Source organism: Colobus angolensis, unplaced genomic scaffold (assembly GCF_000951035.1).
Source record: "Colobus angolensis palliatus isolate OR3802 unplaced genomic scaffold, Cang.pa_1.0 Scaffold117, whole genome shotgun sequence".
Lineage (NCBI taxonomy): Eukaryota > Metazoa > Chordata > Mammalia > Primates > Cercopithecidae > Colobus > Colobus angolensis.
Genome location: NW_012112808.1, coordinates 4,052,100 through 4,076,137, shown reverse-complemented (window position 1 = coordinate 4,076,137; position 24,038 = coordinate 4,052,100). Strand labels below are relative to the sequence as shown.

The 24,038-nt window shown below is 47.3% G+C and overlaps 1 protein-coding gene across 4 annotated transcripts in view; it reads left to right on the top strand.

Annotated features, from left to right (window-relative positions):
• BFSP1 (beaded filament structural protein 1, filensin) overlaps nt 1-24,038 on the top strand; it is an 85,425-nt gene that overhangs the window by 55,636 nt on the left and 5,751 nt on the right. For all 4 annotated transcript variants that reach the window (XM_011962792.1, XM_011962784.1, XM_011962774.1 and 1 more), the window contains 3 exons: nt 8,538-8,633; nt 11,573-11,665; nt 14,660-14,767. In XM_011962792.1, the coding sequence (XP_011818182.1) occupies nt 8,538-8,633; nt 11,573-11,665; nt 14,660-14,767 (297 nt within the window). The remainder of the gene's footprint in view (nt 1-8,537; nt 8,634-11,572; nt 11,666-14,659; nt 14,768-24,038) is intronic.

Sequence of the window (24,038 nt, the reverse complement as noted above, 5' to 3'; positions counted from 1 at the left end):
GTAGGGCTTTCTCCTCACTTGTCACTCACACAGTGCCATCCTGGATACTCTTCAAATAAAGGGGAGAAAGAATGGGGTTCCTCCTTTACTCTTGATGGAAAATGACAGTGAATTTAAAAAACAAGCTTAAACTTTCTGTTACTTTTCTCTTTTTTTTACAAAAGCGATCCATATTCTCAGTAGAAAAAATAAAGCAACATAGATAATGAAAAATAAGGAAAAAGCATCGCATTATACACCTTTATGTATATTGTGACATAGAATGTGGACATTTGAAGTATCAGCCCTGTAAGAATATTATGAAGGTTCTGGGGAAAGATGCTACCAAGAATTTGGGTGAGGCCAGCACAGGGAATTGGCCTGACTGGCCCCTGGGTCCAGGTGAGACAGTACTGCCCACAAGTGAGCTGCACAGCCTCAACGAGGAGTGTAGCCTGTAATTAGGAACCTCCTGCTACTGCTGAGCATCTGCGAGACTGTGGGCCAATTGCCTTGTCCCTCAGAGCCTCAGCTTCTTCATCTGTGAAATGGAACCACAATACTCCCCACCCACCATAGGAGTGAAAGTCAATGTGCCTAGTGAGAACTAAATGACGTAATAATGTGTATGACTTGCCCATCACCTGGTGGCGCTCAATCCCTGGTCACTGTTATTATTACAGAGCACTTGATGTGATAGACACCAGCTTGATTTTTTCCACAGTGTGAGTGCAGAACCCTGGTGAAATGGGAAGTGACTTTAGAAAGTGCATGGAGGAGTGATATTTAATACTTGTGAATTTTTTAGGATTACGTATTATTTACAGCAGATGACATATAGATTTCCAAACAAATGTACGTAAAAATGAGTACATTTAAAGACAAATACAGAGTGAATAAGATGCAGGTAGTCCTTGGATAACAGTAGAATTCATAAACACAGCAGGCAGATGCAGGGAGCTGGGGAGGGCTTTGTGCAAGCCTGTAGGAGCCTCAGAACAGCCTGTGGTTATTGGAGGGGCAGGTTTTATTCTCAGAAATGACCTAGTCCAAATCCTTCTCTGGGCCAGTGAGGAAACTCACCCTTGGTGAGGTTAAATGACTTCATAGCCTTGCAGCTCAGCCACGGTAAGTGTAGACAGGAGTTGGGGTCTTTTGTGTTTGTGGTTCATTCTCCACCTCCAAAGAATAGTCAGGGAATCGATGTACTCAGAGGCCAGACACAAAGCCAGAGAGTTCTCGGCAATAGGTGGCCCCATGGACCTTGATGTTAGTGTCCTGTCCACATACCCTGGGCCATCCCAGTGGTCACTCAGACATGCTGAACACCCTGATCACTGCCTGCATCTCGGGCTCTGGGGACATGCATGGCCCACATGAGTACAGTCCAGAAGAGCTGGGTATTAACATCTCAGGAGCAACCCTCAGCTGCTGTGGACCGGGATAGGTGGATAAGCTCCCCATCCCTCCTAGCAACAGTTCAGAGTCGCGTTCCACAGGGTCCCTCAGAGGGACCCCAGCAGGACTGAGCTGTCTACAATGGCAACCTGCTCATCACACTCCTTCATTGGTTCCCTTCCCTGGCTCATTTCCCTCCCTTCCCTGTGCCTCCTGGGATTACCTCCCAGATAAGCCACAGGTACCCAGTCTTTGCCTTGGGGTCCACTTCTAGAGAAGCCAAATAGTCCCTCAAGGGCAGGACCAGGTGAACACTGGACCTTTTTGTTCTCTGCTGAGATCATCAGATGACATGAAAGAGGCTAAAATTCACATCGCATCAGCTGGTCCTGTGAGTGGTTTTGGCCTGCAGGTTTTGGGTATTTTCTTACATCAGATCAACAAGGTTTTAGCTCAGTCTCAGTGCCCATTTCCTTTGGTCTCACTTGTGGAAGGGATTCATCCCTGGATGTGGCCATGGGACATCACTGACCCAGTCTTTGCATCCTACTTGGAAGATAGTGCAATGTATGTGAAAGGACTGATGGCCCCTGCCTTCACAAAACCACCATACATTTCTTCATGCTGCACATGTAATCAAGCCTACAGAAAGAGCTCCTGTAGTTTTATCAGCCAGATAAGTTATAGCTGGCCACTCTTTGCTATGCACTTGGAAGTGAAATAAACTCCTCAACACGTTACCTACAACCTATGGCCAAAGTTATTCAACTTCTCAGCCTTTTGATGTAGTAGGAATTCCAGGCGACTTTAAAATATTTGGGTTTGCTAACTTCTATAACTCATGGTCACCAAATATATACATATGAGATTACTGGTCTGCTATGATGCCTGATTTGCTTATCTTAAGGAAATTGTAAGCAGCAGGCTTTAAAATCTCCCTCTCTTTTTTCTTTAAAATTCCCAGAATTTTAAAATGATGTGGCTTCTAGTCAAATGCTTTCACTTAAAAACAATTTTAAAAATATTTAAAGGCTGACATATGCGCTTTTTCATGTAATTCATGTGTCTCTAAAACATGCCTGCGGAAAGCAGCAAGAGGCCAGGGAGTTTAGGGGATAAAATGGTGCGGGCATGAAGCCCTACCTTCAGGGCTGTGCCTTTTTATGTCCAAGATTTCCTCTGAGTCCGGAAATGAACTTCCAGAGAAGGAGATGAAACTGGGAAGGAAGAGGAGGAGTCCGGGGGTGGAGAGGCAAGAGGAGCAGAGGAAGAGTCAGGATGAATGCAAAGGGAGAGAGAGCAAAGTTGAGGAGACTGAGGCAGAGGCAAGAGAGAGGGTGGAGAGATGTAGAACTTGCCCAGTGCCCTCCTTCAGGCCAGTATTAGCACCTGGAAGAACAACCCTAGCATTTTTGGAAAGGTTTCTGACATCCAGAGTTGGAGGAAAGGTGTTTTTTAATTAAATTCCAGCTAACTAGAAATCTTAATGAACTTAAATACCCATTCTTTAGCAGTTGGGTTTTTAATGGAGTTTCTGGGATCCCTGTGAATAGGTAAGTGAGGCTGTTTTTTTTTAATCACCCTTTTTAATCCCAGCCATTTGAGTTTAAAAGGGCTGATTTTCAATAATGCTCCAAATTCTAGTTATTTCTCCAGCTCCTTTCTAAAAACATGGCTGTAAATAGTCTAGATTAGTGGTTCTAAAACTTCAGTGTGCATCAGCGTTACCTGGGGTGTGGCAGGGGTGGGGGGCACATTAAAACCCAGACTCCTGGACCTCAGCCCCAGAAATTCTAAGCCAGTAGGTCTGGCATCTGCTGGAGTATTTACATTTCTGATCCGTTCCCAGGTGTTGTGATCCAGGGACCACATTTTGAGGGCCACTGGTCTAGATCTAGGAGATAGGCAATATCAGGGTTGGAATGTTTTGTAAAATTAGACTATTGACCCATAATCTCAATTCAGAAAAATCTAGATGATTCTGCTGGTGAAGCTTCTGAAAATTCAGCTGACAACATCCACAGCATAATAAAAACACAAGCGTCTACACATTTCTGAGTTCTGGCGCAAACAAAAGAAAACACTTCCCAAACAAATTTTCCTCAATGTATCAGCAACTGTACATTCCAGTGGCCCCTACTCACCTTTGGGGGTTTTGGGGTCAGCTTATCAGGTGATTATCTTCAAAGCAGGACAGTGTGCTTGCAGAAACATCTGCTTAATCCCTATTTTAAGAATAACTATTGACTGGCCTTTTACTATCACTATGAGCAATTTCAAAGATGTAACTGATGGGACCCAGTGCTGGTAGTTTTAGCACAATCCTAGGAGGGAAGTGGGGAAGAATGACAGGCACCTCGAAGGATGGAGTCAGGGCTTAGCACTCAGCTCTTGGCTATTGGAGAGAAGCCCATGGCAGGTTTCAGGCCCATTATCTTCCACTAACTTCCATTCACGAGCTCAATGACGCACTGCGTCGGTCTCTCCTCAGTCCCGCATACACGGAGGGAGGCTCTGGACTTCAAGGTGCATTTGGCAGAGCCCTCATGTTGCATGGAGTTGCTTGAAGAGTCTCTGAGGGAAGAGGGCAGCTGAGCAAGGGGGATGCCCGTGGCCCCTTGGTTTTGCTTCAGTACAGTGGCTTTCATGGACTGCTTTGTTCAAAGGATGGCACATGTGGCTTAACAAAAGTTTGAGGACCAGTGACCCCTAGGGTCCCTTCTATTTCTAAAATTTGGAATGTTTGATTCCTTATAAATAATCACACAAAGGGTCCTTGAAGCCCTATTTCCAGTCATTCAGCTTTGTGGCTCAATCATGGATGCATTTTGGTAAGAGTGATTGAGAATTCTGTACCCCACCCCATCCTCAGCAGTCTTAAGACGGGTAGAGGGAAGATAGAACAACATCCACCCAATACTCCTGCACCTCGGGCGCAGATTTAGCCAGGCCTCTCTGAGGGTGTGATCCCATCCCCGGGGCTGAGAATCACTCCACAAGGAACCATTGCCTTTGAAGGGAGTGGGGTGCCTCCAGGAACACTGTGATTTTCTTTCCCATCATGTGGTCCAGCTGTCAGTCAAGATGGTGGTCATGTGACCCGTGCTGGCCAATCACAGCTCTCCTGAGGGAGGGATGCAGGGATGAACTGATTCAGAGCTGGGTCACTCTGAGCACAGGTCCTTGACTCCTGCTACTTAGATTCCTGAGACTGCCCTGGTTTCCGTCTTTGCTGAGGTCTGGTTGTTTTTTTGTATTTTACAAATTACCCAGGTCTTTCTGAATCCTCCACCCTTTTCTGTTGCTGGGAAGATTCAGGCTTCCCTTTCCACCATTTCTCTTACAAAAGGCTTCACAAGCTTGTGAAATACTTCTGGGTATTTCAGAAGACCAGGCACCAGGATCTCCAAGGGGTCTGCCCGCTTCCCCTGGGGTAGGAATGCCTCGATTTGCAGGAGTGCATCAGTCTGGGTCTGATCGCCCCGGGCTGGGTAGCGCACGCCTTCTGGAAGAAGAAACGCTACAGCTGAGTTTTCATTAGACCCTCCCTCACTGTCGTCCCTGGGTTGCAGGATGTGAGGAATGGTAAGGGCCCAGAATGGTAGCCCTCTGAAGGCAGAGCTCTTTAAAGGTCAATGGCTAATTAATTAAACACATGAATGAGCTCAGAAGCTAAGTCCCATAGTTAGATTTCATATTCTTGTAGTTTGGACAGTTCAGTGTCCTGGATCTGGAAAAATGTGTCCCTTTTTGTAATTTGGTTCATTCTTCTATTTCTGATTTAAAACAAAAAACCTAAAAAACTTCAGACCATGTGTAGATTTATTGAAGGGAGCGGTTTTCCCAGAAGCTCTTTCTTCTCCCCGTGGGCAGCGGTGCTGGTGGCAGCAGGGGCCCGGTGCTAGGGCCAGGAATCAGGAGGAGCCTTGGAGAGACCAGACAGGAGAGTCCAGGGGCGAGGGTGAGGAACAACTTTGGACACTGGTGTCCTTCCCCGTTCTGTCGAGGGCTCCTTACCTGGGGATTCACCCTGGAGCAGAAACCTGGAAGAGCACTGAGGAGAAACAAGATCTTCCATTGCCGAAAATTGCTCCCACAGAGCCGTGCCATGCAGTATGGCAGGCACCAGCCGCACGTGGCTGTGGAGCACCTGCAATGTGGGGAGTTCGAATTGGGATGTGTTATGAGTGTAAAATACACAACAGTTTCAAAAACCTCATCTGAAAACAAGAATGGAAGATATCTCACTACTAACTTATTGATTACATGATGACATGATAATATTTTGGGTATACTGGGTAAAATAAAATATATTATTAAAATTAATTTCACCTGTTTCTTTTTATTTTATTTAATGTGGCTACTTCTAGAAAGTTTAAAGTTGGCCAGGCATGGTGGTTCATGCCTGTAATCCCAGCACTTTGGGAGGCCGAGGTGGTTGGATCACCTGAGGTCAGGAGTTCAAGACCAGCCTGGCCAACATGGTGAGACACGATTTCTGCTAAAAATACAAAAATTAGCTGGGCGTGGTGGTGCACGCCTGTAGTCCCAGCTATTTGGGAGGCTGAGGCAGGAGGAAATGCAAAAGGAAATGTTTTGTTTGTTTGTTTCGTTAGTTCATGTCTTTTATTAACTCATACAGTTCCTTGTCTTTTGCTTTGTTGAAGAAGTAAGTCAGACAACATTTGCCACAATAATGTCTGTCAAAGTGGCTTGCCATAAACGCTCCAGCACCACATTCATCAGAAGGGCACTCTTGATGAAGGTGGCTAATTTTACCATTCTCATCCACCTTAATATTTATAACATTATAATAATTAATAATAATATTTCAGGACAGCCAGTTTAGTCTTCTTTCTCTTGTGCTTATTCTTCTTGGGGTGGTGTTAAGACTTCTTCCTTTTCTTAGCACCACCACGAAGTGTCAACACAAGATGAAGAGTAGACTCCTTTTGAATGTGTAGTCAGACAAAGTACATCCATCCACCAGTTGCTTTTGCTAGCAAAGATCAGTCTTTGCCCATCAGGAGGAATTCCTTCCTTATCCTGGATCTTGGCCTTTACATTTTCTGTCGTATCTGAGGGTTCAACCTCGATAGTCTTCCCCATAAGGGTTTTCATGAAAATCTGCATTTTGGTGGCGGCTTCATTACAGATGGCTGATCGAAAAGGAAGGAAATGTTTTAAGATATATTCCTCAGGGTTGCACATTAACTAATTTGATCTTATACAACTCTCAAGTTCTGCAAGATAAAATCTTCAGTTCTCTTGGATAGATAAAAGTGCTTCAGAAGTTTGAGTTGGATGAGGGTTGGGCCACTCCCTTACCATCTTGCTAATGCTTCAGACCAAATTTACACAGAGAGAGATTTGTTAAATATTAACATTTATTGTGATGCAGGCCCCCAGGGTCCTTACAACCTTCTGTGTAGGCTCCATGAAGTCTCAGCTCCAGTGTCTTAGGTGCTAAGAGAACACTTTGCATGGAAAGCTCATTCAAGGCAGAGGCTACAATAGGGTCAGAATTTCAGGATCCTTCTTGTCAGCATCAGACAATCAGAAATCTTGCTACACCAGTGGTCTTTCACAAGAGCAACTGAGGAACCAAGTGCCTTTTATATTTATTTATCTATCTATTCTATCTATCTATCTATTTCAAGATGGAGTTTTACTCTTGTTGCCTAGACTGGAGTGCAATGGCGTGATCTTGGCCCACTGCAACCTCTGCCTCCCAGGTTCAAGCGATTCTCCTGCCCCAGCCTCCTGAGTAGCTGGGATTACAGGCATGTGCCACCACGCCTGGCTAATTTTGTATTTTTAGTAGAGATAGAGTTTCTCCATGTTGGTCCAGCTGGTCTCGAACTCCTGACCTCTGGTGATCCACCTGCCTCAGCCTCCCAAAGTGCTGGGATTACAAGCGTAAACCACTGCGCCTGGCCCCAAGTGCCTTTCGTAAGAGAACAGTCTCAAGACCTTGCCAGAACTGAAACCCTAGTAGCACAAGGGTGGAGAGTGTCTCCACATCTCATGGCCAGTCCACATATCGTGACTGTCATAACTCTGTTCATGCGAGCGTGGACAATGTCTCTTACATATTTTAGCCAAACCACGTGTCCGCCTTGATTAATGAGAGCCCATTGCTAATATTCATTATTTTATTAGCAAGTCACTAATAAGTCAGTAAAAATCCACTTCCCAAGGCCTCAGGTGTTGGCAGGTGTGCATGGCAGAGGTATCTTGGGAGAGTGGGGAATCCTGACGAATCCAAGTAATGCTCACCTGTAGTATCACACTGAAGATGCCGAAGTATATAAGTCACTTCTGGACATCGTAGCACAATCTTATTAAGAGCATTAATAATTCTTTCATACCTATTTGGTGTATTCAAACTAGATCAATGAGGTAAGAGCCAGTGAATTATCAGAAAGTTTCCTGAGAAAATTCAACCTTTTGTGATCAGTGTAGTTTCCAACCTTAGAGGAACAAATGCTATTCACAAACCAGTCATTCTAAAAAATGCGTTTTTGTATTAAAGATGCACTTCTCAGGGTAAATGTTAATAGTCCTTGGGAGAAAACTACTAGAATACAGATTTCAGGATTTAAGGGAAAACTCTTTCTTTCAGTCTTAGAAACCCAACTCACTGATGATGAGATATAGAACAAATACAGAGGTTACTTAAATATTAACTTTATTTGGTATGTAAATATACCTAGCGCTCCGATCTTTCTAGATCAAGGTTACTTAACCCTGGCCGTATTGACCCTTTAGGCAAGGGAATTCCTTGTGTGCAGGGTTGTGGGGGGATGCTGTCCAGTGTATTGTAGGGTATTTAGCAGCATCCCTGGCCTCTACCCACTAGTTGCCAATAGAAGGACCCTACCACTAAAGTGGTGACAACTAAAAATGTCTCTAGACACTGCCAAATGTCCCCCTGGGGACAAAATCACCCTCTGTTGAGAACTGCTGTTCTAGAACAGGTCCAATGGGCTAAGCCATTGCCTTGCTGGAATGCATAATCTCAGATCCCTCCCAGACCTACTGAATCGGAGTCTGCATTTCAGTAAGCTCCCAGGTGGTCTATGTGCTCATATACCCGGCTAGCTTTACCCCTATGCTCCATGGTGCCTGTGGCCAGGGATATGTGGCTCTCATTGCAGGAAGCTGATGAAGCCTTGCTGCATAACCTGCGCCTTCAGCTGGAGGCCCAATTTTTGCAAGACGATATCAGTGCGGCGAAGGACAGGCACAAGAAGGTAACCATGACCCCTTGAAGCCCTTCCTCTAGAAAACCCAGTTTGGGTTTGATCAGGTAAGCCCAGGGTACTGTGGCGGAAAACAGACTGCTAGAGAGTGGTATACCTTTGTGCATTTTCCCTGGAATCAAATAGGGGTGAATTGGTCACTGGACAGGGCTTAATGAGCCAGACCTGCTTTGAAGAGTGGGCCATAGTGAGTGTGGTTTGAGGGCCGTGGTGTTGCGAACCAATATCTATATTGTACAGTATAATTTACAAAGTGATTTTATATAGATCCATCTTCATTAAGCGACAGTCCATCAACTGTTTCTGCTCAGAAGATACATTAAAAAGTCTTGTTTAGGCCGGGCGCCGTGGCTCACACCTGTAATCCCAGCACTTTGGGAGGCCAACGCGGGCGGATCACAAGGTCAGGAGATCAAGACCACGGTGAAACCCCGTCTCTACTAAAAATACAAAAAATTAGCCGGGCGCGGTGGCTGGCAGCTGAGGCAGGAGAATGATGTGAACCTGGGAGGTGGAGCTTGTAGTGAGCCGAGATCACACCACTGCACTCCAGTCTGGGGGACAGAGCGAGAATCGGTCTCAAAAAAGAAAAAAAAAAAAAAAAAGTCTTGTTTTTCGCTCTGCCTCTGAACCCGTTAATTGCAGGAGCACATTATTCAGGAGCTTCCTCTCCTGCAGTGCTCAGACTCCCCCAGCCTCCAGCAGTTCCTCACAGGCCTGACTGTGGCGGGCCCTGGCATAATTGAAAGATCAGATCTTGCAGCTGTTTGACCATGGGTGAGTGGACTAACCTCTCTGAGCTGCTTTTTCATCTTCAAAATGCAAACGCAGGCTCTCCTTCCCAGCAGTGGTGTGGGTGAAGTAGTGTAGCAGACCTGTGGGTGCCTCAGGGCTTCCCTCTTCAGGGACTCTGGACTCCTCCCACTGCCATCCCTGCAGCTTTGCCTGAGGACTTTCTCCAAGCAGCTGGAGGCTGCTCCACCTGTAGTGGGCTGTTGAGGAACTCCTGTCCCCGGGAGCAGGGAGCAGCCTCAACCGGAACTGATGGGAGTTGGTGTATAAACACCCCAGCTCCCTCTCGCCTTTGTAGACCAACTCTGAGGCTTTTGTTCTGCACTGGCAGCCAGAGATCCTCACCAGGATTGAGCTCCAGGTGCTCACAGTGGTGACTCATTGGTAATAGCCCTCACTGACCACCCTCCCTGCCTCACTTTCCCACTCCATCCATCATGTTTCCTGGCATCATTGCCCAGTCAACTGTTTATACGCAGATCCCTCTCCCAGAGTCTGCTTCTGCAGAAACCCAAACTAAGACAATGTGGGAACATGGGTACAACCTGGAGCTTGGCAAGTGCTCAGTGAACCTCCAGTTCCCTTCCTACCTCAGTGTGTACCTGCATCCGTACACCAGCCCTGTCTGCTCCAATCAGGGTCCCTCCAAATTTCCATTAGGCCCAGCCATTTCCTCCTCCCCACCCACCTCCTTGCTTCTGCTCTGCTTGATGGAATCCTTGGAACAGTGCCTGGGGCGGTTTTGAAGCAGCTCAAAGAATTCTTCCAGGCCATTTAGGATGATATTGATGATGATGATGGTGTGATGATAGCTCACACCGTGAGGCTCCCCTGCAGTATCTCACCGGATCCCAAGGGCAGCCTTGTGAAATAGTGCTCAGGTCAGGCTCCCTATAAGCAGAGCTCTAGGTAGTGATTTTTTGTCGCTGATGTCTTGGTGGAGGGCTCTGAGGAGAAGGGGAGGAAAGGGGCAAGACAGGGCAGGGAGCACAGCAAGGACGTGTCCTCAACTGGAGTCCAGCTGTGGCGTTCTCACGATCCCACGGGAAGCTCTGTGAATTACACCACAGCCGGGTCCCTCAAGGAGTTGAGAGAATTGGTCTTTTGTACTCCCGTGCCATCAGTCATTGGCCTGGGTTGGGGATAAGGCGGAGCCTGGTGGCTTCCTAGACAAGATGACCATTTGTTGACCAAGGGCTGCTTCCTGCAGAGGGCTGTGTCATTTGTTGTTACTCACAGAGCTTGGGATAGGGGCACTTGGGATAGAGCTTGGGATAGGTAAAGGGGATCAGGCATCCCTACATATAGTTATCCCTGTTTTATAGAAGAACTTGCATTTTAGGAGGTTTAAATAGCTTGCCTGAGGTCACACATAGCCAGTAAGTCTTTTAGTCCAGGCCTGAGTGACCAAAGCCCATTCTTTGAAACACTGCTGGTGTTGGAAAGGGTCCTTTGTGCCCTCCACGGCGCCTTTTAACTTATTTATTTTTGACATGGGGTCTCATTCTATCACTCAGGCTGGAGTACAGTGGGGTGATCACAGCTTGCTGCAGCCTCCACCCACCCCCAGGTTCAAGTGATCCTCCTACCTCAGCCTCCTAAGTAGCTGGGACCACAGGTGCACACCACAACACATAGCTAATTTTAAAATTTTTTGTAGAAATGAGGTCCCACTATGTTGCCTAGGCTGGTATCCAACTCCTGGGCTCAAGCAATCCACCTGCCTTGGCCTCCCAAAGTGCTGGGATTACAGGTGTGAGCCACCATGTCTGGTGAGGGCTGGTTTTCTCCTCTGTTTTTTGTGCCTCTGCCACCCAGGGCTTTGTGAAGACCAATGCACCAATGTAGCTGAAGAGAAATGGTGAAATAAAGCAAGCCTTAGTTTATTCATCTGCCCCATTGTTCTTGTGAAGATTAAAGGAGACTGAGGGGCCAGGAATGAGCATGGTGCACATGTGGGCAGGCCCACCGATGGCAGCAAATGCATCAGTCTCTTCTTCCTCCTGAACCTGGTCATGGTCTGTCCCGTATGTGATGATGCAGCATGTGGAAGTGTCCATTCCTGTGCTCATCTAGTACTAGAAGGAAAAACCAGCACAGCTCAACTTATAACGAGAATGTTTTCCCTCCCCTAACAGAATCTTCTGGAAGTTCAAACCTATATCAGCATCCTGCAGCAGATCATCCACACCACTCCTCCAGCATCCATTGTGACGAGTGGGATGAGGGAGGTAAGAATTGGAGCAGGAAAAGGCAAACCAGCCCTGGCGGGAAGCTGTATCTGCAGGCTCCCAGGGAAAGGCTCACAGGTTGGACTGTGAGGGCGACCACCAGGGTCTACTCCCCACTCTTGCCTTGTATCCTCATCTAAAGTTTGTTCTTCTGATATTTTTCTTGTACTGTAAATGCCAGTATTTAGACACATGAGGATGTAAACTGCGTCCTTGACCATTTTCTTCGGTATTTTCTCTTGAGAATTATGAGCTGTCCTCCCTTCATACTTTATAAGAAATGACCAAGCTGCTTTCCAAAGCGATGTGCCATTGTTGCATCTCCACCCACAATGTGTGAGGGTTTCTGTGGCTCCCTGTCTTTGTCAGCACTTGGTATGTCAGCTTTTTAGTGTGTCTTTGCTCTTCTAATGGTGGTGGTTTTAATTTGCATCCCCTGATGACTAAGGAAGCTGAGCATCCTTTTGTGCACTCATCTGCCATCCGGATAGCTTCTTTGTGGAAGTATCTGCTGAAGCCTCTTGCCCGTTTAAAAAATTGGTTTGTTTCCTTATTCTCCCTATCGATCTGTTAATGAATTTAAAATACAGAGAATCTCAGATAATTAGTGAATATATTTTCAAGACAGAGCTCTGCTAATGATTATGTGAGCCTGTGGCATGGAAACTAGTGGGAAAGGATAGAGATTGTTGAAGCCGATTTGTAAAAACTAAAGATTTGGATATGAAAATTTATTTCCGATATTATGTTCCAAATTCCTTCTTCATTTAGCTCTCTAGCTGCTCAACAGGATAGTAGTTTTTTTTCCTAATATAGTTTATGGAATTTTGTGATGCATAGCATGATATATATATAAATAGACTGGTGCCAAGTGAGGTGGCTCGTGCCTGTAATCCCAACTATGCAGGAGGCTGAGGTGGGAGGATCACTTGAGGCTAGGAGTTCAAGAGCAGCCTGGACAACATAGCAAGACCCCATCTCCAAACAAATAAACAAACAAGAAACAAAAAAACCTCAAAACACTGGAAATGATGCAAATTAAAATAAAAATGTTACAGTGTCCCTTCTCCAGAGGTTGTGGTAGGCTAGTACAGGGTTTGGTGGATTGGGCAAGAGATAAGGTTCTGGGTCTTTTTGCAAGGATGACCTAGGATGGTGGCTGTCAACCTTGGTGACACTTGCAATTGCCTAGATGTGTGCTCAGACCATGCTCTGAGTCAATGAATGGGCTGCTCAGGAGCTGGGGCCTGCCCAGGAGCAGCATGCAGACAAGCTGCTGCAGAACCCATGGGCTGGGGTCCCCAGCTGCCTGAACTTTTTCATTTTAATTATTTTATACAAAGCTAAAGAAATCCCCAAATTTGCTTTAGAAGACACTTTTGAACCCTGCAAAGTATCATCTAAGAGACAGGAAAGTTACCTTTTTTGGCATTCATGAGGATAGTCTTGTCCGAATTGCCCACCAATTACTGTTTCAGGATCCTGTTCTCCTTAGTGGATGTAACCGAGGTTGCTACTAAGGCCTTAAAAAGCTTTTCCAGAAGTCTTAATTTTCTTTGCCAAAGACGGTCCCTTTCCAGAGATGTTATTTTTATTTTTTCAAACCCACTTTTGTCCTCTAACTCAAAGGTGTTTTACATCCGAGCATACCTTTTGAATTGTATTGTCTATTCCCTTGTAATAAGACCCTTCTAAGTTGTAAGTACACAGACACTGGACTGACTTTGATGTCATCGATCAGCATCACCTGGGCTTGTGAGATGTGCAGAGTGTCCAGCCCAGCCTCAGACCCACTGAGGCAGAATCTGCATCTTAGCCAGATCCTCAGGGACTCATGGGCATGCTCAGGATGGAGAAGCACCAACTGAGAAAGCATCACATCTTTATGAGTCTTAGTTTAGCAATTCTACAGTCAAAGTAGAGAGTCACTTTCCTGTATGTCTGTGTCACTGCTGCAGCACTTTGTAAGGTGTTTGAAGCAGAGGCTGCCTTCCATGCATGGGCTTGGACACAGAAACCCTCAGTGTAGACTTGGTGTTTGATTTTGCGTGGCTTCGAGTCAATGTGCTCTGTATCAGAATGTATGGCTCTTGAGCAGTCAGGCCGTTGTGAAACAATTTGATTATTTTTGAATAAATGTGGAAAGGCAGGTCAGGAGAGAGGCACCTGCTTGGCAGAGTGTGAAGAGGCTGGAGGATTTCCTTCTAGCCATTCCCTGGAGCGTCACTTCTCTCTCACCCATTGGGGCTGATGGCTCCTGCTTTGTGCTACGCTGACATCCGAGCACAGCATGTGGCTCGCAGCTCCAACCAACCTTCATTTTCTTAGAGAGTGTGCATTCCAGGTTTTCCTTTTCACAGAAGGGAAAACAGAGGCTTTGAGAGTCGAATGCCTTTTCTAGAGTCTCTTAGTAGGTTCACGGCACAGCCAGGTCTAAGCTCTGGTCTTCTGGTACTTGGTCCCGGCGTTTCACACTCCCAAGGAGGTGCAGACTTTGAAGACAAAGCAAAAGCCATTGACGGCTGCGCTGTCGGCCTGGCTCAGTCTCCTCACACTACTATAACAGGACACTATAGACGGGAGGGCCGACAGGCAGACATTTATTTCTCACTGTCCTGGGTGCTGGAAATCCGAGATCAAGGTGCCAGCAGAATTGGTGTCTGGAGAGGGCTCTCTTTCTGGCTTGAAGATGGCTGCCTTCTTGCTTTGTCTCATGTGACAGACAGACGGGGGGCGGGGGTGGGGGCTCTGGTGTCTCTTCTTGTTCTTACAAAGACCCTAATCACATCATGGGGCGCCTCCATCCTCATGACCTCATCTAACCCTAACACCTTCCAAAGGTCCCACCTCCTGAAACCTTCATCTTGGGAGTTAGGACTTCAACACAGAATTCAGGGGGACACGGATATTCCATCCATACCAGGGCTCCACACCTTCTCTGCCCTTTTCCTCTCTGCATGTCCTGTGAATCTGACTCTGGCCTTCTCTGTGCAGGAGAAGCTCCTGACGGAGCGGGAGGTGGCCGCCCTGCGGAGTCAGCTGGAGGAGGGCCGGGAGGTGCTCGCCCACCTGCAGGCGCAGAGAGTGGAGCTGCAGGCCCAGGTACGCTCGAGTCTGTCGCATGCGCACTGGGGCTTCCCACATGTTTTATGGAGGCGTTACACGCAGCACACGCATGCAGCTTGAGGAGCTGTCACATGCTGAACATATCCTACGTTCCTGGCAGAAACGGGGTTTTCGGAGTGGGTGACCAAGCTGCCCTGGACTGAGGAGTTTTCCAGGACAGGGGAGAGTCCTGAGCCAGTGAACACAGGCGTCACGCTCATTCCTGGCCCCTCAGAGGTGCCCCTTGGGACTCCTTTAAGTCATGCCCTCCCCTTCGAGGCTTAGGCTGCCCCAGTGTCTACATCATGCATTCATTTCGCCCAGGTCAAGCTTTGTAAGAATAAGAAGAAACGGACGCAGCAGGGATTTTTATCCTCCACTTGTTCAAATCTGTACTTCTGTTTTTCTTCTCATGGTAACAGTTCTCCTTCGGAATTTGATTACAACCTGGAAAGAGTGGTTGTATCAGTGTTTGCTTCTAGTTAGAAAGGTGTTGGTGGAAAGCTCACATTTTTACCCCCACCCCTTTTGGGTGAAGCTTAATTTGAAAACAAAATAGAAAAGCCCCATGCTGTCCTGTGGCCTGTGCCTTCTTGGCTACTTCCTGGCTCATCTTCCTTGGTTCCTTCCAGTTCTCTCTCTTTCTCGTTACCCTACAGCAGGGCATTCCGTGGGAACAGTTGGGTTAAAATACTGCACCTTTGTATGGCTTTCTAACCACGTTTCCCAAACCAAAAAGTAAGTTGACATTTGGTTTAACAAGCACACATGGGGACAAGAGAGCAAAACGTGTAAAAATCGGATGCTTCAGAAAGCCTGGACCATTTGAACGTTATGTGTTACTCTGTCTGTGCCCTGCCAGGGCCCACAAAATGGGAAAAAATGTGAAGCCACAACTAGATATTGTGCTTTTTATTGATTTCCAGTGCCCCCATGTCTGCTCAGGATTTCATTTTGGGACCTTGGAGTTCACCTCCTAATTCCCATCCCAGCACGCACCACACAAAACTCACAGTGCAGCAGCTCTTAGGGGCTGCTGGAAAGCAAACCCGGGTCTGTGGTGGTCCCCTGAGCTGACGATCGCAGCAGAAGAAACCAAGTAAGGCCCTTAAAACTCTTCCTTCTTGCAAGAGAAACCCTGGCTCAGGGACCATGTGCATCATCCTGGTGACTGGGGCATGTGTGGTTTCTTCTGAGGCTCTGACAGGATAGAATAAGGGTTGTATGTGTTTGTGTATGTGGGGTGTGTGATATGTGTGGTATGTGTGATATATGTGGGATGCATATGTGAAGTGTGTGATGTGTGTGTGTGTCGTGTGTGTGTGCGTGCTGTGTATGTGAATAGGGATATGGATACAAGCCCAGTCATGGTCCTAGAGACCAGTGTTTTCCAAACGGCTAGTGACAACTCATTTTTGGATGTAAAATGAACTCAGTAGAATTGATTGGCATGTAAAAGGAAGTCAACAAAATGCTAGACTAAAATATAGTAAGAAAAACAGAGTGTACAGCAAGCAAAAGGGAGGATTTGTTTTGTGAAGCCCTCGTTTTATCTCTACATCCATATGGATATGTTGAAATACACACACACACATCTATCTGATGTGTATGGCTTGCAATGAGAAATGCGGTTTTTCCTGGGGTGGTGGTGGTAAAGTTGAAGACCACTGCCCTAGAGATGCTGAGAAAGATGAAGGACCCCAACGTAGTTGGCAAATTCCAGTTCCAGGACAAAAACAGTTTTCCTCTATGTACATGTACGTATTTGTTGAGTATCAAAATAAGAAATTTCACAACAGATTAACCTGGTTTCTGAGAACGTGAAATGAAACCGCTGGTTGGCCACCTGTTTCTGTCCTTAGTGGCTGCAGGAGGACTTGCTGGCTTTTCTCTGCTGCCCTCGTCTCTAAAGTAGGGTCTCAAGCGTCTCTTCTGTGCTGCCTCCTCCACTGCCACCCTTGGCAGTCTGATGGAGACGTCTTCTCAGAAAAACGATGGTAAAGGCATAAAATAAAGTACAGATAATTTAAAGGAAACCAGGCTGGGTGTGGTGGCCCATGCCTGTAATGCCAGCACTTTGGGAAGCCAAGGTGAGTGGATTGATTGAGTCCAGGAATTTGAGACCAGCCTGGGCCACATGATGAAACCCCATCTCTACAAAAAATACAAAAATTAGCTGGGCGTGGTGGTGCATGCCTGTGGTTCCAGCTACTGAGGAGGCTGAGGTGGGAGAATTGCCTGAGCCTGGGGAGGTTGACGCTGCAGTGAGCTGAGATTAAGCCACTGCACTCCAGCCTGGGTAACAGAGTGAGACTCCGTCTCAAAAAAAAAAAAAAGAAAAGAAACTAATTATATTAAAACAGTTATCAAAATATTACTGAATCATTTTGTATAAAATGACAGATGTGCTTATGCTCAGTAACAAGCTGTAGCATAGGGCTGATGAAACAGGGCTGTGTCCATTTTCTGTTGCTGTCTTGATGAGTCACCACTAACAGGGGCTTGGAACAGCACCTGTGTCATCGCAGTTGTGTAGGTGGGAAGTCTGGGCGGGTCCTATCGGTTTCTCTGCTCTGGGTCTCAAAACGTAGAAAGAAGGATGTTGGCCAGCCTGGGCCCTTGTCCGGAGGCTCTTGGGGGGAGAATTTGCTTCCAGTCTCATTCAAGTTCTTGGCAGGAGTGAGGACCCTCCTTCTTTTCTGGCTGCTGGCCAGGAGTGGGTGTCAGGGCTGCCCATGCTCCTTGGCTTCAGGCCCCTCCATGTTCAAAGCCGGCAGCGAACTCTGAGCCCTCTTCCTGCGTCTCATCTAATTGAGTTGGACTTATGCGTTTCTCTGACTTCTGTTTTTAGGGCTCCTGTGATTGGGGATAATTTTGAATAAACTCCTTTCCTTAAAATAGGGTAACTGATTAAGAACCTTAATTATATCTGCAAAGTCCCTTTTTGCCATGTAACATATTCAAGGGTGTAGCACCAAGGGGAAACGGTCATGGGGGCCAAAATTCTCCCTCCTTAGCTCTGATGAAAACCCAGACGTGGCTGGGCGCGCCTGGGAGCGCCTGACTCAGTGGGTCTGGGGTGTTGCTCGGGAGGCTGCATGTTCAGGTGTTCCGGGGATGGTGCTGCTGCCGGTCCAGGAGCCACACTGAGAACCACAGGGTAGGGGCGGGTCCCAGGGAGGGGGTGAATGTTCCACCCCATCCCCCTGTGTCCCAGGCTTGGGCCTCATTTCAAATGTTTGTGGCTGGGTTTTTGCTGGTTTTAAAGGTTTTAGTGGCTTCCTAATGTAGCAGCTAAGCTAGAGCTGAAGGAAGATGTTGACCGCACACCTCTCTCTGGGCAGGGCCCGCACTGTGGCGGGAACTCGGTGGAGGGCGGGCCGAGGGAGAGCGTCTGGTAGCCCCAGGGCCTGGCAGCGGGTTCGCCTATGGTTAGGGCGTTCGAAGCTTCCCGAACTCTCCACAGCAGGGGTCCTCAGGGTGAGGTCCCCGTCCCAGCAGCAGCGGCACCACCTGGGAACTTGTCAGAAATGCAAATTCACAGGCACCCCAGACCATTGACCCAGGAGCTCTGGGGCAGGCCGGTGCGCCTTGTTTTCACAAGCCCTCCGCTTGGCTCTGCGGGCTCGAGGATGGGAGAACAGTGCCTGGGCTTGGAGCTGGAAGCCTCTCCTTCAAATAAGTGCACATATACCCCTAAGAGTCCTGGAGGAAGCCCTTCGGACAGGTGGAGAGGAAAGGACAGGTAATTCTAGTTCCCTAAATTGCATGGACTGAGAGTTTCTGTGACAGGGAAGTAAAGAAAGTCACTTTTTAAAATTGCAAAGTGGGAGCCGCCCATGTCTCATTTCTTATTAAAGTTACTTAGCACCATCTAGTGGTTTAGTTTGTGTAAGACAGTGTGTAATGCGTTTCCTTTAAAAAAAAAAAAAAAAAGAAGACCTTGCACCCACAGTTGTCTGGGGTCCCAAGGACTGAGGTGGGAGCTCGCTCCTCCAGATGGGGCTCTCGTCAGGCTCCTGCCTGTGTCCTGCCCTCGGCAGCTCGCAGCCCAGTGGGGAGACAGATATAAACCGGGCAATCTAACGGTCCAGGCAGAAATAGCAGTCACCTGGCTCCAGATAAAGTTCAGGTTGCCACATGGCTCCACCCTTGGAGGAACCCTGGGTCAACCTCTCTTCTCTTGGTCTCCTGACTCCCCCTGCAGTTTCTGGGACCTGCCCCTTTGCTCATTCCTTCTCTCCTTTCTGGAAGTCCCTTTCCTTCCTCTGTTCTCCTAGGACCGGTCCTGCCTCCTCCTGGAAGCCTCTTTCTCCCTCCGAGATGCCCTGGGCGTCCCTCTCCTGCTGGCCTGTGGCCTTCTAGAGGAGGGTCCGTGTCTCACTCTCTTTGGCCAGGTTGGTGCTGGGTGGCAGTGGATGCCGTGCCACGGTGGCTGTCATCACAGGCATCTCCATTCCTGTTGAGCTTCTGAGAGGGGCTCAATAGGTTTTCCTGAACACATTTCCTTCTGATGAAAGGTTTAAATTATGGAGCTATAAAAACCACATTGATATAGACAGCAGTACAGTTTTATAAACCAAGTCATCACTTCACTGGACTCAGCAGAATCCTGTAGAGCATCTGCGACCAGTGCAGGGTTGAAGGGCTCTGGGCCTCATGGTCACGTGGGGGATGGTGGCTGTGGGGGTGCCTAGGGCAGGAGCTCCTCCCACAGTGCTGCAGCAGAGAATCTCCAGCCTTTAAAACATGCAACCTTCCTCAAACAAACACAAATGCACACCCAAGAAAACACCTCATCCATCCACCCCCTACCATTACCACAAAAATAACAGTCACCACTTCATGAGATATAAAAAGATTGCACTCCACTTGTAGGGTAAAAAGATCATAGGTGACTTTCCTGGTCTCTCATTTCCCAGTTTGTGATGCTTTGTGATTCTATTTACAGTTCAAAACTTTGCTAAGTGAAAACCTGCAAGGAGAGGTCTCTGCATGGCTCACACCGACTTTCCCATGTCTTCAGAGAGAACAGGCTGGTGCTGGCCTGTTGCTGTGTGGGAATGGGGAGTTTGCAGAGACCCTGGAGTGTGTGTGTGTGTGCATACGTGTGCGTGTGTGTGTGCTTGCACATTGCTTGCCTGCAGCAGGGAGGAGGCTGAGGTGCGGGGTAGGGATGGCCTGGTTCTGGGAGGTGTTTCAGATGTTGTACAGGTAGATTCGAATCCTGCTGTGGTATTTATGGGCAAGTCACTGTGCCAGCGTGCCTCAGTTTCCTCATCTGTAAAGTGGAAATAATGACAGCCTCTCCCTGATAAGGTTGTTGTGAGGTTGGTGAGTTGGCCCAGCTTAGGACTTACCAGCACGAGCCACTACCCCAGCTCTGGGCTGGGGAACCCACCCCCAAAGGGGATGGCCGCCCCAGAGCTCCTGGGTCAGTCGTCTGGGGTACATTCTCTCCATATGTAATGTTTTCTTTTACTCTTTATTATGGAAGATTTCAAACATAGAAAAGTGACAGATAATAGGCGTTATGGCTCACACCTGTAATCCCAGTACTTTGGGAGGCCAAGGTGGGAGGCTCACTTCAGCCCAGAAGTTCAAGACCAGCCTAGGCAACATAGTTAGACCTTGTCTCTACAGATTTTTTTTTTTTTTAATTAGCTGGGCATGGTGGCATTCACCTGTGGTCTCAGCTGCTGAGGAGACAGAGATGTGGGAATCGCTTGAGCCCAGGATATCGAGGCTTCAGTGAGCCCTGATGGCAGCACTGTACTCCAGCCTGGGCAACAGAGTGAGACCCTGTCTCAAAAAATAAAAGTGAGAATAGTCTGTCTCATGAGCCCTCCTGCCCCATCCCCTAACACATGGCTCCTCTATGTTCTCTGCAGCCCCTCACACTTCCTCACCATGTAATTCCAATGCTTCTTTAAGTTTTGGGCCTCAAAGGGGTCTTTTAAATCCCCATATTCCCTGGAGGTGTTTCCTGGAGTGTGTAAACACTCTGGTGTGGGTGAGATGTGGCCGCACCAGACGTTAGTGTGTGTGACTTGTATTTGCTATCACACGTGACTGTTTGAATCCAGATTTCTTGGGAGGAACAGAAACCGGATCACACTAGCTGAAACAGGAAGGGGACTCTTGTTTAATTCAGAAGTAATTTTAGATTTTTGAAAAGTTGCAAAAACAGCACAGTAGTTTCCAATACATACCCCTCATCCAGCTTCCTCAAAACCGTGGGCCGATGATAAAAACCTGGAAATTAACAATCATCCTGTCCTATTAATAGACTGCACTAAAATCTCACCAGTTGTTCCACTCGTGTTTTTTCCTGATCTAGATCCTACTCACATTTGGGTGTCATGTCTTGTTTGTCTCCCCCAGACTGGGATGGTCCCCAGTCTTTCTCTGCCTTTCATAACCGTGATGCTTTGGAAGAACCCAGGCCAGTGGCTTTGTGGCACATCCCTCCTTTTGGGTTTCCCTGATGTTTTCTCAGGATTAGATGGAGGTTCTGCATTCTTGGCAAGACCCCCATGGAGTGACGCTGTGTTCTGAGTATTTCATCTTGTGGATGGGTCCTCATACAGGTGACATTAACTCTGATCTCTTGGTTAAGGTGCTGTCTGCCAGGTTTCTGCACTGGAAAGTACTGTTTTTTGTTTTTTCCAAAGGAGCAGGGTATAAAAGGCAGGGCATGAAATCTGAGAGGAGGTGTGCATCAGGAATTAGGAACTAGGAACTGGGAGCTGAGGCTGCTGCTGTCTGTCTCCTTTTCCTCCTCTTCCTTCTCTTGCCACGGCTGCCTAATTTCTGTTTGTCTTTGCCTTTTGGCTTCGTTTCTCTTCCTCTCCAAATAATTACCTTTCTCAACTTTGCCATGCATATGAAAGCTCGCCATTCCAGAGCGGCAGCGTCAGACCTGTTCATGTGTCCCTGTAGTCTGGAACCTGCCACCAAACTCTGCGATTTCTGAGACCCCTTTCCAGATTCCTGGGAGAGAAGGCATGTGACAGGCCAGCCTGGGTCAGGCCCACCCCTGGTCCTGTAACTCGGCACAGGAGAGTGGGGTCACTTTGTTGCTACCCTGCCTGTGGATGGGTGGGGCTGACATCAGACGCAGGGATAACGTGGACTGGACAGACATCTCCCCAAAGTGCTTAGCACGTGTACCTTTTCTTCCCTTTCTCCTCCCTCCTGATGCAATAGATCTATGGCTGAACACCTGCTTTTTTTTTTTTTTTTTTTTTTTAGACAGAGTCTTGTTCTGTCACACAGTCTGGAGTGCAGTGCAGTGGCACAATCTCAGCTCACTGCAACCTCCGCCTCCTGGGTTCAAGCGATTCTCGTACCTCAGCCTCCCGAGTAGCTGGGATTATAGGCACCGGCCACCACGCCTGGCTAATTTTTGTAGTTTTAGTAGAGATGGGGTTTCACCATGTTGACCAGGCTGGTCTTGAACTCCTGAACTCAAGTGTTCTGCCCGCCTTGGCCTCCCAAAGTGCTGGGATTACAGGTGTGAGCCACCACACCCAGCCATCTTGCCAAACACCTTTGAAAGCTACATTTTGACTTAAGGAATTTCATGATCCAAGGGCATAAAGTGTATAAAGTGAAGAACTGGGTTTTGACAGCAATGATCATCTTCCAGGGTGTCCAGTAGGTACATTTAGGTCTGGATGTAGGAAATGCCTGTCGTGGACATACCTGAGGTTGAATATAGATGCATGTCTCACCCCTCGTGACTCAAAGTGTGGCCCGTGGCCCGGCAGCATCAACATCACGTGGGCGCTGGTGAGCAAGGCAGAGTCTCCAGCTCCCCATCCCTGCTGAGCCAGGCTCTTAACACCCTCAGGCGGCTCCAGTGCACACTGAGTCCAGAAGGGCTGCGCTAGGTAGAAGCGTGGTTTTGTTGTTTTGTTTTTGAGGACCATGCATGTCAAATTCCTTCCTACTCAAGAATGAGATTGCAAAAGAGTCATGACTACCTTCGTCTCTGTTTTATAAACTTTTAACATTTTTTAAAGCTTCTTAACTCTTGTAATAACACTTAAGCACAAGAGAAAATATTGCAATCAAGAGATGTGGGAAATGTGAGCTGCAGGAGGCTGCGGCTGGGGTAATGTGGCGTCACTGTCTTACCAGAAACATCTCGTTGTAAGTAGGACTACGCGCCAAAATAATGAGAAAAAGGGTAGTATTGTAAATACATAAGCCAGTAACTTAGTTGTTTATTATCATCGTCAAGTATTATGTGTTGTACATAATTGCATGTGCTAGAAGTTTTTTATGCAACTGGCAGCCCAGTCTGTTTATGCCGGCGTCCCCACAGACATGCGAGTGAACGTGTGGCTCCATGGCCCTAGGATGGTTGCGGCTGTCACTAGGCGACAGGAATTGTCCAGCTCCATTATACTCTTATGGGACCACCATCCTATATGCAGTCCATTGTTGACTGCAGTACTGTTATGTGGCACACAACAGAGCATTTGTAGGTCTTTATGTATCATCACAAGCTCTTACACTGAATATAAAACTATCTCTTTCTATTTTCCTGCCTTAATTTTTACTTGCTCTGATTAATGTATTTCTCTAACGTTATTTTATGTGTACACAAATGCACACACACACACACCTTAGCTACCAAAACATAAATGTAACTCTGCCGATCCAAACTCGGCAGAAAATCAAAGCACCATAGTGACTGAATGAGAACAAGGAAACTTTTCTCCCACTCGGTATTTCAATAAAAGTAGCATCTTATCTATTCAGTATGCTCTTCTTTTTCCTTATTTTTTGGCTATTGGATTTATGCTAATTCATTAAAATCTGAAGAATGTACTTTATTTGAATTATTATTCCACGGATAGCAGGATTTTTGTCTTTTTTTGTTTCCTTTTAGACAGGGTCTTGTTCTGTTGCCCAGACTGGAGTGCAGTGGTGTGGTCTTGGCTCACTGCAGCCTCCACCTCCCAGGTTCAAGTGATTCTCCTGCCTCAGCCTCCCAAGTAGCTGAGATTACGGCGTGTGCCACCACACCCGGCTAATTATTGTATTTTTGGTAGAGATGGGGTTTCACTATGTTGGCCAGGCTGGTCTCAAACTCCTGACCTCAAGTGATCTGCTGGCCTCAGCCTCCCAAAGTTCTAGGATTACAGGTGTGAGCCACCTGGCCTAGGTTTCATTTTATTTTACCTACAGGTGTGAGCCACCTGGCCTAGGTTTTGTTTTATTTTCTAGGTTTGTCTTCAGATTGCCTTTGGGGTGG